The following is an 18,076-nucleotide window of genomic DNA, read 5'->3' on the forward strand; positions in this document are numbered from 1 at the left end:
AGTTTTCGCAGCCAAGACAGCTCTTCCAAAGGGGAGAGAAACAGCTGCTCACTTGTCCCCAGAGACAGAGAAGGAGGTGATCCCGCAGCAGTGAACGCCCAGGGGTCCGTGATGGTGAGGGAGGGGAAGAGAGCAAATCTCTCGTCTCTACACTCTTACTGCGAGGAAGGATCCATCGGGCTTTACTAACCGGAGTGTTACGAGACTAAACTCTTCCGGCTACCACTGAAAACAGCACGGGCACTGTTAGTACACGCAAGATTTTTCAAATGGTTTCTTAAAAATAAAAAAAAAAAATTTTTTAAACACAAGGATTTGGTCACATCACTACAACACCGGTTAGAGTCTAAAGCAGACGGCGCAGTTCGCAGGGGCATTCCCAGGCGCCGCGCGGGGCACGAACCCCGCACTTCCGCACCACCGCGAGGAGGCGGGAGCCGGCGGCTCGGAGCGCGGATCTGATTGGATGGCGGCCGCGAGCGCCGAGCGCGTGTGCTGCCCCCCGGTGGACGGCCGCAGCCTCCTCGGCTAACCCTGCGGTGGGGATTCGAGTCGAGGTACCTGAACTTTTTCGGTTCGCACGCCCGCTGGGAGCTTCCAGGCGGTGGGTACAGTTCTGGGGCGACGATTCACAGAGGCCGGAGCCTAGTGGCTGGGCGGCGGCGACCGCCGCGTGAGGTCATCACCTCTTGTCACGACAAGAGCACCCGCCCTGCTCTCGCGTCCACACTGAGCGTCCGCGGACTGGGCACTCCTGGCAGCACACAGAGCGCGAGGCAGTTTTAACTCGGGCCAGGTGGCGCCCGAGCACCCAGAAGAGCTGGCGCCCAGAGGCCCGAACAAAGCTGTGGGCGGCAACGTCGCCCACCCTGTGAAGGTCACCTAGGAGACCAGGTCGGCCCCACCCACCGCGTCTGGCAACCTAGACCAGCCAGGGCAGAAAATGGAAGAGCCTCCTGAAGAGGCTCCCGCAGAATCCTTGGCACCAGAAAGCACAGCTAAGTCCCCAGATGACAGCCACACAGATGGCCAGGAAGACAACTGGCAGAACCAGGATGAAGAAAATGTAGAGGACCAGACTGATCCCAGAACGGCTGAGCAGGCTGCCCAAAGAATGTCCGGACAGACTGACCGCAAAGGATCTGAACCCACCGGGCTCCAAGCATCTGATCAAATGGATCTCAGGGCATCCGACCACGCTAATGTTGCTCAGCGTAGTGCATCTGATCAGGACGACCCAAGAATGTATGAACAGACAGACAGGAGGACATCTAGACAATCCAATCGTGTACAGGTGGAAGAAACTGACAGCCAGATGTTTCTTCCACGTGAACAAAGAACTTCTGAGCAGTCTGAACGCAGGAGGTCCCACCAGGCTGAAAGCAGAGATTACAGGCAGATTGACCGCAGAATGTCCAGCCAGACTGAGCCAAGAGCTTATGAGCAGAGTCACCATAGATCGTCTGTCTCATCAGAACAACGAGCCTCTGAACAGATTGGCCACAGAATGCCCAGCCAGTCTGACAACAGAACTTTAGAACAGATCGACAGCCGGTTGTCTGGCCTGGTCCAACGAAGAACTTCTGAAAAGATTGGTCATAGACCATCTAACCAAGCTGACCTCGTACCATCTCTAAAGACTCACCAAGATGTGTATGAGGAAGCTGCTGACCAAGATGACCGCAGTGCCGATCACCTTTTCGTTGACAATGCTGACTACAGCGACGAGATGGAACACTTAATGGCTGAAGAGAATTACTACAAGGACTACCTAGCTAACTATGGAGCACCTGGCCAGTATGACGACAGAATATTTGCCCAATTTGGTGACATTAAGGGGTACAAAGAAGCTGAGCCCAGAATAGAACCCTGTGAATTTGAGACCAAAGAAACCACCGGTGACAATTCCCCAGTTTCAGTTGAGACTGACAATGAAAGTGAGACCTATCTGCCAACCTTTGGCTCATTTGGTGCCAGACTCACCAGTGATTTGCAAGCAAAAGATCAAATCTATTCCCAGAGATTCCCCTATATCTCACCCAAGTTGGACTATATCATCAGTCAAGAAAAAACTGAAGCTGTAGAAACCAAGCCTGTAGGTTAAAGGGGCATTTGATAACCACCTGGGGGATTGGAGGCCAAGGCAAGGGCCTGTTGTGTTGGTATGGGGGCAGGGAGAGGGTACATGTTGAATCAAAGATGAGGAATAAACCTGCCTATTCCATCTTTGAGGAATAAACCTGCAGTTGATTCAGGAAGGGCAGGAGATCCCAGAAAGGCAGGAAATAGGGTGGGAAGTAGATTTGTTGTTCTGCTGCTACAGGAAGGGCATTCAGGAAGGATCATGAGCCAGGATTCAGGAGACCTGGGTTTCAAGACCTAGTTCTGCTTTCTGCTCTGGGGCACTAAGTCATTTCCCCTCTCTGGGATTCCTCCAAAGGAAAGGCTTCTCAACTGATTCTCTTCTTGGAATCAGTTGGAGATCCCTATGAAGGGAAAAGTATTTGAAGTAGATTGGAGATGTGTAAGGTACGTCCCGGGACTTGAGGTGCATTATGTTGCCAGGGGGACCAGTCAGGTTTGTCATCAGAGTGTGTCTTTTCTCCAGTTCCCGGTGTTCAGGTCCCTCCAACACCAGATTCCACTGATAATAACAACAATAACAACAGAACTTCCTGGGTCTTTTCAGTTTATTAAAGACTCTCTGGTGGGGGGATATTTCTATTTCAGGATGATGTTCCAGAACACCAAGAAGGAAGGAAATCTTTTGGATACAATCAGACTTATAGGAGGCAGTTCCCTCCTATTGTATATGAAGATCCTTATCAAGTTTCACTACGATACATGGAGAAGCACCACATTCTGCAAATATTCCAGGTAAACCTCTCAACCCTGTTCTTTAAGAGTGAGCTTTAAAGGGACTACAATGTAAAAGACAAACTTGGACCTGGCTCGTAGAGGTACAAGAATGGGTCTTTGTTATAAAAAGGATATAAACTCATTGAGAAGTCAGTAAGTGCACTGAAATGTGTTAACCAAAAGTAGTAAATGAGCAATATCAAAGAATGAGGGTATATGGGGGGCTCAGTCAGTGGAGATAGTGTACCTTAGGCTCAAGTCAAGATCTTGGGGTCCCGGGATCAAACCCCACATCAGGCTCCTTGCTCAGCGAGGAGTCTGCTTCTCCCTCTCCCTCTGCTTCTCCCCCACCTCATGCTCTCTCTCTTTCAGATAAATAAATAAATAAATTGGGGGGAAAAAGACAGAAAACAAAGAATGCTGCTTACTGTAGTATGAAGCCCTTCACAGGGATTAGAGGTCAGGCAGGTTAGTTGATAGGGAAAAAGTTGGCCAAGGCTTACAGCTTGAGTCAGACTGGGAAGGAAATATTGACAATTGAAAATATTGACAATTGACAAAATATTGGCAATTGAAAAGGCAAGAAAAAACCTTTTTCAGGCACAAATATAATACTTTCACAAGATGACCAATCTGGGACCACCTAAAAACTGCATTTCTTAGGGAGAAAAAGAAGTAGTTGAAAGTTGCTTTTAATTCTTGAAGTTACAGGGATGCCTGGGTGGCTCAGTTAGTTAAGCGGCTGCCTTCGGCTCAGGTCATGATCCCACTGTCCTGGGATCGAGTCCTGCATTGGGCTCCTTGCTTGGCAGGGAGCCTGCTTCTCCCTCTGCCTCTGCCTGCCACTCTGTCTGCCTGTGCTCACTCTCGCTTCTCTCTCTATGACAAATAAATAAAATCTTAAAAAAAATAAATAAATAAAAATAATTCTTGAAGTTACAAATTTCATTGACCTTAGGATATGGGGCTGGAGCCTCCTTGAAAGTGTGACGTTTTCTTGGTCAGTAGAGAATTAGAAGAGATTATCACATTTATATAATTTTTTGTTATTTGGTGGGCTGTTTTTGTTTTTCCAAATATTTATTTTTATGTTAATATTATTACCCACCAAGGCGCAAGTATCTATATCATAATGTGTACATGTAGTAACGTTGTGGTTAGAAAGGTGTAAAATAAAAATGGTCTACCTCAAATGAAAATGTGCAAATTGGGAGAAAAAAAAATTTAAACTGGGAAAGTTTAAGTTTCAGGAAGTAGGGTATAGAGGCAAGAACACAAATTATGCAATCTGTTAGCCAAAGCCCCAACCTAACTTTGCCAATTCTCATCTTTGTGATTTGGAGAAAATTAATTAACTTCAGTGAATCTTAGTTTCCTCATATAAAACAGAGTGATTTTACTCCATCAACCCTGCTCTATGCCTTTTCTTTCTTAAAACATCTTTTTGTGGGAGAGTGCTAATGGCTGGGTTTTCTGGCTTTAATGAGAGAACTACAAATTATTAATGAATTGAAGAAAGTAGAAATCAAATCATTTTATAAATAATTTCCTTCATCTGTCAAGGAAAAACAATACTTGAAAATACAACATTATTATATGAAAAATTAGTTATCAGGTATGTGCTCAATAGAAACATATGAAATATGTAATTGGCATGGGTGCATTAAACGGATATTAAATATTTTATACCAGAAACTTGCCCCACTGTTATTCCCTGCAAATGAGACTTCTGCTTACTTTATTATAATTTTTTGAGTTATTAAATAACAACAAAGTATGGAAGTGAATTTTGAAGTTTTGTATATGCTTTCTCATTTATTATTATAAACATTAAACGTCTTTTTCACCTTTTAAAATCAAATACCTCACAAGGAAGTTTCTATGTAAAGACATATCGTGTTTTTAATTTACTCAAAAGATTTTTCTTTTGAATAAAGATAAAGTGATTAATTCATTTATTTCTCAGGCTAGCAAATCAGAATTCTCAAAACAAAAACTTTGTCCAAAACTTTCTCACTACTTGTTTGATCTTGGACGCTAGAAAAATGTCCATTGCTATTTATTATGAAATTTTTATTCTTCTATATTTTACTTTAATTTGCCTTGCTTTATCAGTAGTTAGAAAGTAATTTGTCACTTTGTAGAGTTACATACATCTCTTTAAAAGACTATGGTGTTGGGTTAGTGCAAAACGCAGCTTCAGCTAGAACCTGACCACTTCAGCTCAAACCATAATGTGATGCCTCATGCTCTCTCTCAGCAGATCACTGAGAACTTAGTCTATGAAAAGCCAGAGGACCCACTCAGTTTTATGCTGTGCCAGGTATGGAATAGGAGAAAGAGAACAAGCTTTTAATTTTGTTTATTGTAAAATGCAGCACACATACATGCACCCAAAACAAAACATGTCCAACTCCATGGGTTATCATGAAGTAAGCACTTAGAAAATGTTGAACGCTAATGTCTTTTTAGCATTAGCCATATTCATGGGTAAATAGTAACATCTGCAGCATCCATCTGCTTTTTCCTGATGACTAAGGCAGCTGCATACCTTTTAACTTGTTTATTGGCCATTTGGAAGTACTTATTTTTCTATTGTCTTTTTCTTCCTCACTTGTCACAGTTTTATATGATTTCTAGAAGGGTTTGAGCCCTTTGTTGAGTTTCTTGCAGGTTTCTTTTCCTTCTCTCTGCCTTCCCTTTTTATCTCTTGAAGGTATCTTTTGATGAACAGAAATTCTTAATTTTTTTATTAATTTTTTATTTTTTTTATAAACATATAATGTATTTTTATCCCCAGGGGTACAGGTCTGTGAAGAAATTCTTAATTTTGATACAGTTACATTTACAACCTTTTAAATTCATGGTTAGTGCCTCTGGTGTCCTCTTTTGGAAGTCTTCTTAGTCCAAACTCTTGACATAGCCCCTTATATTATCTCATAGAGAGTTGTAGATTGGGGGGGGGGGGCAGAGGGTTAAACTTACTTTATTTTGCCTTTGACATTGATATCCAGTCTCTTCAGAATTGACTTTGTGTAGGCTGTGAGGTGGGATCAAGTTACATTTTTTTTTTCTAAGCAGACATCCAATTAACCAAGCACCTTTAGTAAAAGGACCGTACCTCCCATACTGCTTTTTAGTTAAGTTTGATGGTATATTTGTTTATCCTTGCTCCATATAAGACTGTCTTAATTTCGTATACCTTAAAATAAGTCTTAAAGTCAATCAGAGCAAGTCATCATATCTTACTTCTCTTTAAAAATATCTTGTTTATTCTTAGGCCTGTGCATTCCCATATCAATATTTATCAAGTCACAAACACATACACACACAATCAGAAACACACACTGATGAGATTTTTACTAGGACTGTGCTGAATCTGTAGATCAATTTGGGAAGAAGGGATGGCTTGAAACAATGAGTATTTCTAATCCTTTATCCTCTGCATTTACTTAGGTCTTTAATTTCTCTCAGTACAGTTATTATTTGCACGAAGATTTTACATATTTGTGATAGACTTATTCATAGGCATTTTATAATTTTGATGCCTTTGTAAATAGAAATTTTTGAAATTTCAGGTTCTATATGCTGGCATATAGAAATACAGCAATTTTTTTGCTGATATTATATCCAGCAACCTTACTGAATTCTTATTAATTCTAAACATGTATTTGTAGATAGTGTGGGTATTTCTACATATATAATCATATCATTTGCAAATAGTTTTATTTGATTTTTCTGATCCTTATCCTTTTTTTTCCCACTTGTCTTATTGCATTTATTATGTATCTTCTTTTTTTTTTTTTTTAAAGATTTTATTTATTTGTCAGAGAGAGAGAGGGAGAGAGAGCAAGTGAGCACAGGCAGACAGAGTGGCAGGCAGACAGAGTGGCAGGCAGAGGCAGAGGGAGAAGCAGGCTCCCCGCCCAGCACAGAGCCCGATGTGGGACTCGATCCCAGGACGCCGGGATCATGACCCAAGCTGAAGGCAGCCGCTTAACCAACTGAGCCACCCAGGCGTGCCTGTATCTTCTTTTTCTCTTCAGATCCACCTTTTTTCCTTTTCTACCCTACAAAGTAGCTAATCCATACAGACTAGATCAACAGGCTTTCATTCCTTCTGACTTCCGGATGGGTTAAACCAATGGGAAACTCTGGAGGATGATTGGGAGGAGGAAAGAAAGTGAGATCAGGTTTATTTCCCTGGTCTTTTCCCTTATGACCTATCTTGAGTAGTCTGGAGGTCGCTGCTCCTCTCAAGACAACTTTTTACATGACTTTTGCTTCTGAATTCCAATAATGTCCTCTCCTCTTGACCTTCAAGGTTAAGAGGTTATCTCCACTTTTACTGGCTTTGGATTATTGTGTTATCTTCTGTGACTCCCCTATGCCTAATTCTTTTGAATGAACCCTTTCTGAATGAACCTTTATTGAATTCTATTCTGTGGGGACACTGACTGATACACTACACTAGTTAGGGATCTCCAGTAGAATTAATATTGGATAGAAGTAGCTACAGTGGTTCACTTTGCTTGCTCTTAATCTTAAAAAAAAAAAAAAAAAGTTTTCCCTATTTAACCGTTAAGTATGATGTTTGGCGTGTTCTATAGATACTATTAACCATATTAAGGAAGTTGTTGTCTTAATCTGTTTTCTGAGAGTTGTTCATCATGAATCATTATCTTTATCAGATTATTTTTCTATATCTATTGAGATGATTGCATGATTTTTTCTCCCTTATTCTGGTAATGTAGTAAAATATGTCTATTTTCATTTTCAAAACTTTTCAAGCATACATACAGGAAATTACACAAGTCAAAACTGTACAACTTGACAAATTACCACTAATTTAATAGACCCATGAAACTACTGACTACGACAAGAGATAGAATGTTACCAGCTCATCAAATCCCATATGGTGCCTGTTTCCAATCACTACCCTTTCTTTTCCACAAAATAACCACTATTCTGACTTCTAGATTAGTTTGGCTTTTTTTTTTAGATTTTTATATAAATGAAATCAAATATTATGTACTATTTGGGGGCTGGCTTCTTTTGAGCAACAGTATGTTTATGAGATTCATTCATCTTATGCATACTCATTCCTTTTCATTTCTGTATCCTCTATTCTGAGTTAGACTTTAGGTTGTTCTGAATAATGCAGCAGTGAACATTTGTACTTACCTCTTGGTGCATATGTACATGCATTTCTATTGGGTTCATATCTAGAAAGAGAATTGCTAAGTTGTAGGGTATTGACCTAAGTTCAGCTTTAAAAGATGGCTGCCCAAAAGTTTTCCAAAATACTTTGATCAGTTTATACTCTCACTTACAGTGGCATTGCTCTGCTTTTCTTCATGTTTCTTATGTGGTGCTTTGAACTTCTAGGAACTGTGGGCTCATGGTCTTCATCATATTTGGAAAGTTGTCAGCCAAATGTTTCTTCAGACATTTTTCTGTCTTAGCTTCCTCCTCTTGGAACTCAGTTACACATATAATGGGCCCTTTGAAGTTGTCTCACAGCTCACTTGATTCTCTATTAAATTTCTTCCCTCTATATCATTTTGGATACTTTCTATCACTATGTCTTCAAGTTTACTAATCTTGTTTTCTGCAGTGTCTAAATTCCCATTAATAATAAAGTATGTTTCTCACTGCATACATTATAATTCTGTAGTTTCATCCCTAGGAGTTTAGTTTGTGTCTTTTCTAGAGTGATGATATCTCTACTTCACTTTTTGCACATAGAGAATACAGTTATAATAACGGTTTTAATTTTCCTGGTCTTTATATGCTTGGTAATTTTTTTTATTGAGCTGTAATTGACACATAACATTGTATTCACTGTAGGTATATACCTGGAACTTTTTGATTGGTATAAGATATTATGAATTTTGCCTTGTATGGGTGGTAGAATTTTTTGTATTCTTGTAAATATTCTTGGACTTTATTTTGGGGCCCTGCTAATTTACTTGGAAACAGCTTGATATTTTCAGATTTTGCTTTTAAGATTTTTTAGAGGAGCAGAAGAGTTTTCAGTCTAGGGCTAATTATTTCCCACTTCTGAGGTAAGACGCTTTTGAGTATTCTACCCAATGCTCCATGCATCATGAGGTTTTCCAGTTTGACTGGTGGTAATAGGCACTATTCCTGTAGATCAATTTGCCGAGGCCTCTGCTAGTTTTCTCACACACATACACTGATTGATATTCAGAGGATAACTTGAAGGGGACTTTCTGCAGCTTTCCAGAGTGCTTTCTGTGCCATTCTCTCATCTCTGGCACTCTGCCTTATGTACTATAACTGTCTTGGTTTCCCCAGGATCTCAGCTTTGTCTTCTCAACTCAGGGATTTACTGAGTTCCCCTTGGGTTCTTTTTCCCTACACTAACACCAGGACATCTGAAAACAGCAAGGTACATGCACATTTGTGATTATTGTGTCTTTCTGATTAATTGACTCTTTTATCATTATGAAATGTCTAGCTTTCTCCTTGGTAATATTCTTTGCCTTGAAGTCTATTTTCTCTGATATTAATATAGCCAGTCCAGCCTTCCTATCTTATAGTTCACTTGGTATATTTTTTTTCATCCATTTATTTTCAACCTATCTATTCTTTATATTTGAATTGTATCTCTTGTAGGTACTACATAGTTGGGTCTTTATTATCCTTTCTGATATTCTCTGCTTTTTAATTGAGCCATTTAGAACAAGGGTAGGCAAACTATGGACCACCTAGTTTTAAATGGCCCGTAAGGTTAGAAAGAATTTGCCATTTTAAAGTGGTTGAAGAGGAAGGAGGAGGAGGAGAAGAAGGAAGAGAAGAGAGAGGAAGAAGGAGAAGAAGGAAGGAGAGAGGAAGAAGAAGAGAAATAAGTTCAAGAAAGGAAAGGGAGAGGGAGATTCCATAGCATCAACAAATAGTATGTGTTCTGCAATGCCTAAAATATGTAGTATCCAGCTCTTTTCAGAAGAAGTTTGCTAACCCCTGGTTTAGGCCATTAGCATTTAACCTAATTATTAGTATGCTTGAATCTAGAGCTCTCATTATTTTTTTTTGTCTTTTTCATTCTTTTCTTCCTCTGTCATCACTTTCTCTTAGATTATTTGAATAATTTCAGTATTCTACTTTAATTTGTATATTGGTTTTTAGTTATACCTCTTATTATTTTTTAGTGATTGCTCTAGGGATTGCAATATGTATTGCTAACCTTCCACAGTATACAATTAATACTTGTATTGCTGCACATGAAAAGGAAACTTTATTATCATACAGAGTCCTTTAGTCCCATCTATTCTTTTATGTTAAAGTTGTCATATCCATCACTTTCTACATAAGTGAAAACTCCCACAAGTCAATTATTTTGGCTTTAAATAATCATATGTATTTTAAGGAACTTAAGAGAAAACAAAAGTCATATTTTACATTTATCTACATAGTTTCTGTTTCTAATGTTCTTACTTCCTTTGTGAATTTTTGTATTTCTCTCTGAAGTTATTTCCTTTCAACATGAAAAACTTCTTCCAGCATTTTTTAAAAAGATTTTATTTATTTATTTGCAGACAGAGATCACAAGTTGGCAGAGAGGCAGGCGGAGAGAGAGGGGGAAGCGGGCTCCCTGCTGAGCAGAGAGCTCTCGATGCAGGTCTCCATCCTAGGACCTAGATCCCAGGACTCTGGGATCATGACCTGAGCTAAAGGCAGAGGCTTTAATCCACTGAGCCACCCAGGCGCCCCCTTCCAGCACTTTTTGTACTGCAGCACTGATGGCAAAGAAGACTCTTAGTAACTTTCTTTCACCTGACACATTCCTTCTTGTAAAACATTTTTGCTGGCTATAGAATTCTGAATTGACTTGTCCAGCTCTTAAAAAGTGATTTTACTCATTCCTGACCTTCATGGCTTTGGATGAGAAATCCACAGTCATCCAAATTGTTGTTCCCTTCTACATAATGGGCCATTTTTTCCTGACTGCCTTCATAATAATCTCATTTTCTTTAGTTTCCAGAGGTTTTACCATGGTGTTCATTGGAATTTATGATTTGGGGAGTTAGCTGAGCCACTTAAATCTTATAAATTTATGTCTTTCATCAAATTTTGGAAGTTGTCTGCCAGTTTCTTCAGATATTTTTCTGCCCCATTCTTTCTCTCTCCCTCTTTTCCTTTTAATACTCAAACTAACTTTATGTTAGACCTTGATACTGATATTATCCCACAGATGCCCTAAAGTTCTCTTCATTTCTTTCAAATTTTCTTGCTCTCCAGGTCAAATAACTCCTTGGCTCTATTTTCAAGCTCACTGACTCTTTCTTCTGTCATCTTTTTATTCTCGATTAAGCCCATCCAGTGATTTTTTTTTTTTAATTTTCAGTTCTAAAATTTCTGTTTGGTCCTTTTCTTTATTTTCTACTTATCTTCTGGGATAGTTTATATTTTCTTTGATTTCCAGTATATTTTCCTTGACTTCATTAAACATAGTTATAATAACTGCTTTAAATGCCTATCTGATAATCTCAAATTGGATCATCTTGCAGTTGGCATCTGTTGATTGTCTTTTCCATTTGTTTTTAACATTTTATTGTGGTAAGAAACATGAGATCTACCATTTTAACAAATTATTAAGTGTACCTTGCATTATTATTGACTATAGGTACAATGTTATATAGTAGATCTCTATAGCTTATTTATCTTACTTAACTGAGACTTTCTGCCCATGAATTAGTATCTCCCCACTTCCCCCTCTCCCTAACCATTGGCAACCATCATTCTATTCCTTGATTCTATGAATTTGCACTTTATACCTCATGTAAGGTATACATGTATACCGTATTTGTATACATGTATACCGTATTTGTCTTTTTGTGATTGGTTTATTTTACTTCACATAATGTCTTTATTCATCCATATTGTCACATATTGCAAAACTGTGTTCTTTTTGAGACTGAATAGTATTTCATTATGTGTATATACCACACGATCTTTATCCATTTATCTGTTGATTGACATTTAGATTGTTTCCACATCATAGCTACTATGAATAGTGCTGCAATGAACATATCTCTTCCAGATCCTGATTTCAATTCTTTTGGATAAATAGAGCAATCCCAGAAGTTGAATTGCTGGATCATATGAAGTTCTATTTTTTTTTTATTTTTTTGAGGATTCTCCATACTGTTTTCCATAGTGGCTACACTATGTTTGCATTCCCACCAATAGTGGGCAAAGGTTCCAATTTCTCCACATCCTTGCCTACAAATTAATGTCTTTTTGTTTTGGTAATAGTTACCCTAACTGGTGTGAGATGATGTCTTTTGGTGGTTTTGATTTGCATTTCCCTCATGATTAGTGACACTGAACATTCTTTCATATACCTGTTGGTCACTTGTATGTCTTCTTTGAAGAAATGTCTATTCAAGTCCTTAGTCCATTTTCAAATTAGGTTATTAGTTTGTTTGTTTGTTTACTATTGAGTTGTATGTGTTACAATATGTATTTTGGAGATTAACCCCTTATCAAATATATGGTTTGCAAATATTTTCTCCCATTCTGTAGGTGGCCTGTTGACTCTCTTGATCGTTTAGGTTGCTATATGAAAGATTTTTAGTTTGGTGGAGTCCCACTTATTTAGTTTCGTTGCATGTATTTTTGGTGTCGTACCCATGAAATAATTGCCAAGACCAATGCTATGAAGCTTTCCCTCTACATTATTTTCTAGGAATTTTACAGTTTCAGGTCTTACATTTAAGTATTTAATCCATTAATAATTATGATTATTGGGACACCTGGGTGGCTCAGTTGGTTGGACGACTGCCTTCGGCTCAGGGCGTGATCCTGGAGTCCCGGGATCGAGTCCCACATCAGGCTCCCAGCTCCATGGGGAGTCTGCTTCGCTCTCTGACCTTCTCCTCGCTCATGCCCTCTCTCACTGTCTCTCTCAAATAAATAAATAAAAAATTCTAAAAAAAAAAAATAATAATAATAATTATGATTATTATTTTTCTGATTATTTTTTAAGGGCCCAGTTTCATTCCTTTGTGTGTAAACAGTTTTCCCAGTACCACTTGTTGAAAAGAGTTTCCTTTCCCTCTGTGTATCTTTGGCACTCTATTGAAGATCAGTTGACTGTGAATGTATAGATTTATTTCTGGGATCTCTATTCTGTTCTATTGTTCTGTATATCTGTCTTTATACTGGTACCATATTGTTGTTTTTATTACTCTAGCCTTGTTATATATGGAATAAAGAAGTGTGATGCCTCTATCTTTGTTTTGCTTTCTCCAGCTTTATTTAGTTATTCAAGGTCTTTTGTGGTCCTATAAGAATTTTAGAGTTTTTTTTTTCTACTTCAACATTCACCAGAGGAATATGACTGAATTCAGTCTACATCACATACTATTCACAATATTCAGACTATGATCTAAAATTATGCTACTTACATACAATCCATTTTTAAGTGCAAAAGATTATTTTACTTTTTCCTTCTTGGTTTGGATATCTTTTATTTCTTTTCCTTGCCTAATTGCTCTGGCTAGAACTTCTAGTACTATGTTCAAGTGGCAAGAGTGGGTATTTTTGTCTTGTTCCTGAACTTAGAGGAAGAGCTTTCAGGTTTTCACCACTGAGTATGATGTTAGCTGCAGGCTTTTCTAAATGGCCTTCCTTATGTTGAGGTAACCTCCTTCTATTCTTTCTTTTGAAAGTTTTTATCATGAGAAGGTGCTAAATTTCATCAATTTTTTTTTATCTTTTAAGACAATCATGTGATTTTTATTCTTCATTTTATGAATGTGGTATATCACAACAGTTGATTCTTGTTCATAGTATACAGGTGTTATTTGCAGTATTCGTTTTGTAAGTGCTTATTCTTGCATATAGAAAGCAGTTCTTACTTTTTTGTATAAAACACACACATTTAAGGTTTTATCACATAAGTCTAACTATGTGGTATTTTCACTTATTTAGTTCAAAATAGTTTCTAATTTTCATTATGTTTCTTCTTCAACTCATGGGTTTGGGGACATTATTTATATAAACTACCAAATACTGGATTTTATAATTGCCCTTTGGTTAATGATTTCTGAGTCAATTGCACTTTACTCATAAAACAAGATTTCAAATATTTGAAATGTGTTGACTTGCTTTATGATGCAACATATGATTAACTGTGAGTGAATTAATTGGGGTTGAAAAAATTTATTCTGCAATTATTAGAATATACCCATTAGATCAAGTGTTCTAAATACATTCATTAGATCAAGTTTGCAAAATATGTTGTTCAAGTCTTATAATATGATGGTGAATTTGCTTGTCTACTTTAGTTCTGTTAATTTATGCTGTGTGTATGTAGTTACAGTTATGTTATTAGGCATGTATGAATTAGGATTCTTATATTTTTCTGGTAACTTGATCTTTTTATCATTAAGAGGCATATCATGAACTCTAATGACTATTTAGTATTATAATAGCTATATCAGATTTATTTTAGTCAATTTTAAATGATATAATATGCTTATTGCTTTTAACTTTACTCTGTCATTAAGTTTTAGTTGGCTTTCTTATAAATAGCATGGAATTTTTTATGTTATTCAAATCTGACATGCTTTTAATTTTAACCCATTTATACTTGATGTTATTAAGGATATATTTGGGTTTACATCTATTGTCCAACTATATGCTATTTGTTCTACCTGTTCTGTTTATTTTCCTCTACTTTTTTTTTTCTTTTTTCACTCTGTTTTCTATTAATTCAGAAGTTATATGCTTTGAATTTTTTTTGTTGGTTTCCCATTAGGGTGATTTCAAAAAATTGATAGACCTTATATTTTTAGAGTAGTTTTTAGGTTTACAAAACAACTAAGCAGAAAGTACAGTGAGTTATCATTTACTTCCTTCTCCTTTCCCCATTTCCCACCCCTAGTTTCCCCTGTTATTGACACCTTGAATTGGTGTGGTACATATTTTAACAGTGATGAGCCAATATTGATATATTATCATTAACTAAAGTCCATGGTTTATGTTAGAATTCTGTGTTGTGAATTCTATAGGTTTGAAAAATGTATATCATATGTATGTGTAATTATAGTATCACACATAATAGAGTCACTGCTCTAATAATTACTTTGAGTATTTTTTAATAGGGGCACCTGGGTGGCATAGTCAGTTAAACATTCGACTCTTGGTTTTGGCTCAGGTCGTGACCTCAGGGTTGCAAGGTGGAGCCCCGTGTGGGACTCTGCACTCAGTGCAGAGTCTGCTTGACACTCTCTCTCTCCTTTACCTCTCCCCAACTCTGCTCTCTCTCTCAAATAAATAAACAAATCTTTAAAAATATATATATTTTAATGGTTCCCCTGAAATTACAACAGGTACACTGGACTTACCAGGCTGAATTATTTGTAGTAGGTCACTACAAGGACTTTTGTATTTTAAATATCTATATATTTTAACCCCACAAGATATGGTAATTCCAAGTTGACCAAAATTGCAAGTGGAAAAAAATTGTTTTTCATTCTCTTCAGGTACAGGAAATGATAGAAAACAGAGACAAAAGTGAAACCTGCAAAGAATGAATTTCTCCTCAGCATTGTTTACAACCCTCAGTATCAACACTATGTTCTGTCTCTCACTCTGAAAAATGATTTTTGAATGGTCATTGGTAGTGACTCTGCCTAGATATGTTCTTAATTTTTAAGTAAAGATCTATAGAGTACTTCAGAAATTTACAGATACCTCTGGCTAATCATACAAAATATATGCATGTTAATCTTATCCATGCATTGGTATTTAAGACTCATTCCTCCAAAGCACTGCACAATAGTCAGTTTACAAATCTCAAGGAGGATCAAGAAAATAATATGACCAATTTATACATAGTTCTCATAAAGCATACAAATCTATCATATCTCCAAGCTGTTTATAAAATTTTCAACCAGAAAATATGTGGAAAATAATGTATATATCCCTTTTCCCCCCTCTCTTAATGGAAAGTGATTGTTGTAATCTCTTTTTTCTTGTCTTTTAATACCTCCAACATATTTTTACTGTTTTCTTCTTTAACCCTGCCTGTTATATTCTGCCATTAATAGATGGGATTTAATCTAATCCTAGGGATAGCTTGCCTCTGGTTTTTAACCTAGAGCAAAATTCAAACATATTATGCTACTATGTACACACCTGTGTGCATAGTACCTGTGGGAAAGGCAGAATCACACTTCCTCATTACCTTTATCCCCTGAAGAGTATCGACATTATATGGACTGTGTAACCAGTGGAACTGGTATTTAAAAGCAAAAGCCTTAACATGGTCTGTCTGGTATGAGAGTATCTGCCCAGCAATCATAACTGACATGATCAGCTAATACTATTTTTGTAAGCTGAAACTTTTGTTTAATTTCAATTGGAATATTAAACCAGATTTTATTCTTTACACTGGTGACTTGGTGTGATTATGTGGTTGCATCACAATGAATCAAATCTATAGAGATAGAAAATAGACTCGTGGATGTCAGAGGCAAAGGAGGAAGGGTAATGGGGAGTGAATGTAACGAGGATGAAGTTTCTTATGGTGGTGATGATGATGTGCTAGAATTAGATAGTGGTGATGGTGCACAACTCTGTTCTAAAAACCACTGCAGGGCGCCTGGGTGGCTCAGTGGGTTGGGCCGCTGCCTTCGGCTCGGGTCGTGATCTCAGGGTCCTGGGATCGAGTCCCGCGTCGGGCTCTCTGCTCAGCAGGGAGCCTGCTTCCCTCTCTCTCTCTCTCTACCTGCCTCTCTGTCTACTTGGGATCTCTGTCAAATAAACAAATAAAATCTTTTTTAAAAAATAAATAAATAAATAAAAACCACTGCATTCTACATGTCAAAAGGGTGGGTTTTATGGTATATGAATTACATATCAACAAAGCTGTTATTTAAAAGAGAATAAATGTGGACGTTAATATTTTTAAGTCTAGTTTATGACAGAGGAGAGTAAAGGAGAAACTCAGAATCATTAGGAACAGGAATATCTGAGCCCTCCAGGAGAATTACCTATCTCCTCCATTCTTTACAAATTCCCTTGTTTTACTCTTCAGTCTCTTCCATATGCTTTATTTTTTTTAATTAGCCTCCTGTTATTTATATGTACATGTACATGAGTGTGTCTAGCTTTATTGAGCTATAATTAACATACAACATTGTGTAAGGTGCACAATATAATTATTACAGATATATGTGTATACTATGAAATGATTTCCAAAATAAATCCTATTATTTCTTGACTTACTGTTTTACTTACCCAATCTCCTCCACTTGCCTTCTTCTTTTTCTTATGTAATCAGTGTGAAATATATATAAGTAAGTATGTAAGTGCAATTATGTCTATTATGTTTTTGTGCTCATGTATCTGGATATATTTTTGTTGACAGAGATGTGGCCAAGTGTGGTTCCAGGGATCTGTGTATCTATCCTTGAATCTTCATGTCAGTTGTTTGGGAATAATGGAAGGCTAGAACTCAGAATTGTGGGGTTGTTTTTTTTTCACGTGTGGCAAACAATACTAGTGTTCCAGTGCTTTATTAGGCTCTCAAAGGGCCATTTTTTGCAGCATTGGCAGAATTTGCAATACCCTAACATCAGAGAGAGTGGTAGGGTGGCCTGTTGTTATCAACAGAGAGGAGTCTGTAGGCAGAATTAAGTTGTCTAATTCTGTGTTGTAGTTTTATTTAAAAAAGAAGGAGCAGTTATTTTCAAACTCCATTAAAATTACAGTAAAGATTTATGAAAAGAAGTAAATCCATCTTGATACTCAAAGCAGAAGAGACAGAAACCAGAGATTTTTGTGATTTCTGAAAACAGAAAGCAGATGGGACAGAGCAGGGCTGAAGTTCCACCTCAAAGCCCGCAGAGGAGAGAGACGTTTTTCCAGGCAGAGCCTCAGAGCCAAACTCAGTGTGGGCAGACATGGGAGAAAGGAGTGAGCTGTGAGTAACAAAGGACTCCTCCTTTCTCGTGACCTTTACATTCCGTTTTAGTCACCTACCCCCACCGCCACATCGTGTCATCACCAAAACTGCTCCAAAATGAAATCACTCATAGAGTCAAATGACACATCCAGATATGACACTGAGCCTGGAGAATTTATAAGGAAGATCTGTGCCTAATTTTTATATTGAGAAAAAAAGTGGGCATAATTTTCCAACTTCAAAAATGTCCAACCCCAGATGGATCAAATAAAT

General features: G+C 37.7%; 1 protein-coding gene across 3 annotated transcripts; it reads left to right on the forward strand.

Moving 5' to 3' along the window:
• Positions 1-771: 771 nt before the first annotated feature.
• TEX55 (testis expressed 55) lies at positions 772-16,285 on the forward strand. 3 transcript variants are annotated; one of them, XM_044255061.1, is made up of 4 exons: positions 772-2,095; positions 2,731-2,877; positions 5,120-5,182; positions 15,378-16,285. In XM_044255061.1, the coding sequence occupies exons 1-4, from the start codon at positions 944-946 to the stop codon at positions 15,426-15,428; spliced, it is 1,413 nt and encodes a 470-aa protein (XP_044110996.1). In that variant the 5' UTR covers positions 772-943; the 3' UTR covers positions 15,429-16,285. The 3 variants fall into 3 exon arrangements, with proteins under 3 accessions (XP_044110996.1, XP_044110997.1, XP_044110998.1); XM_044255062.1 differs by having other exon boundaries at positions 5,123-5,182; XM_044255063.1 differs by lacking the exon at positions 5,120-5,182.
• Positions 16,286-18,076: the final 1,791 nt, after the last annotated feature.

This window comes from Neovison vison, chromosome 6 (assembly GCF_020171115.1).
Source record: "Neovison vison isolate M4711 chromosome 6, ASM_NN_V1, whole genome shotgun sequence".
NCBI lineage: Eukaryota > Metazoa > Chordata > Mammalia > Carnivora > Mustelidae > Neogale > Neogale vison.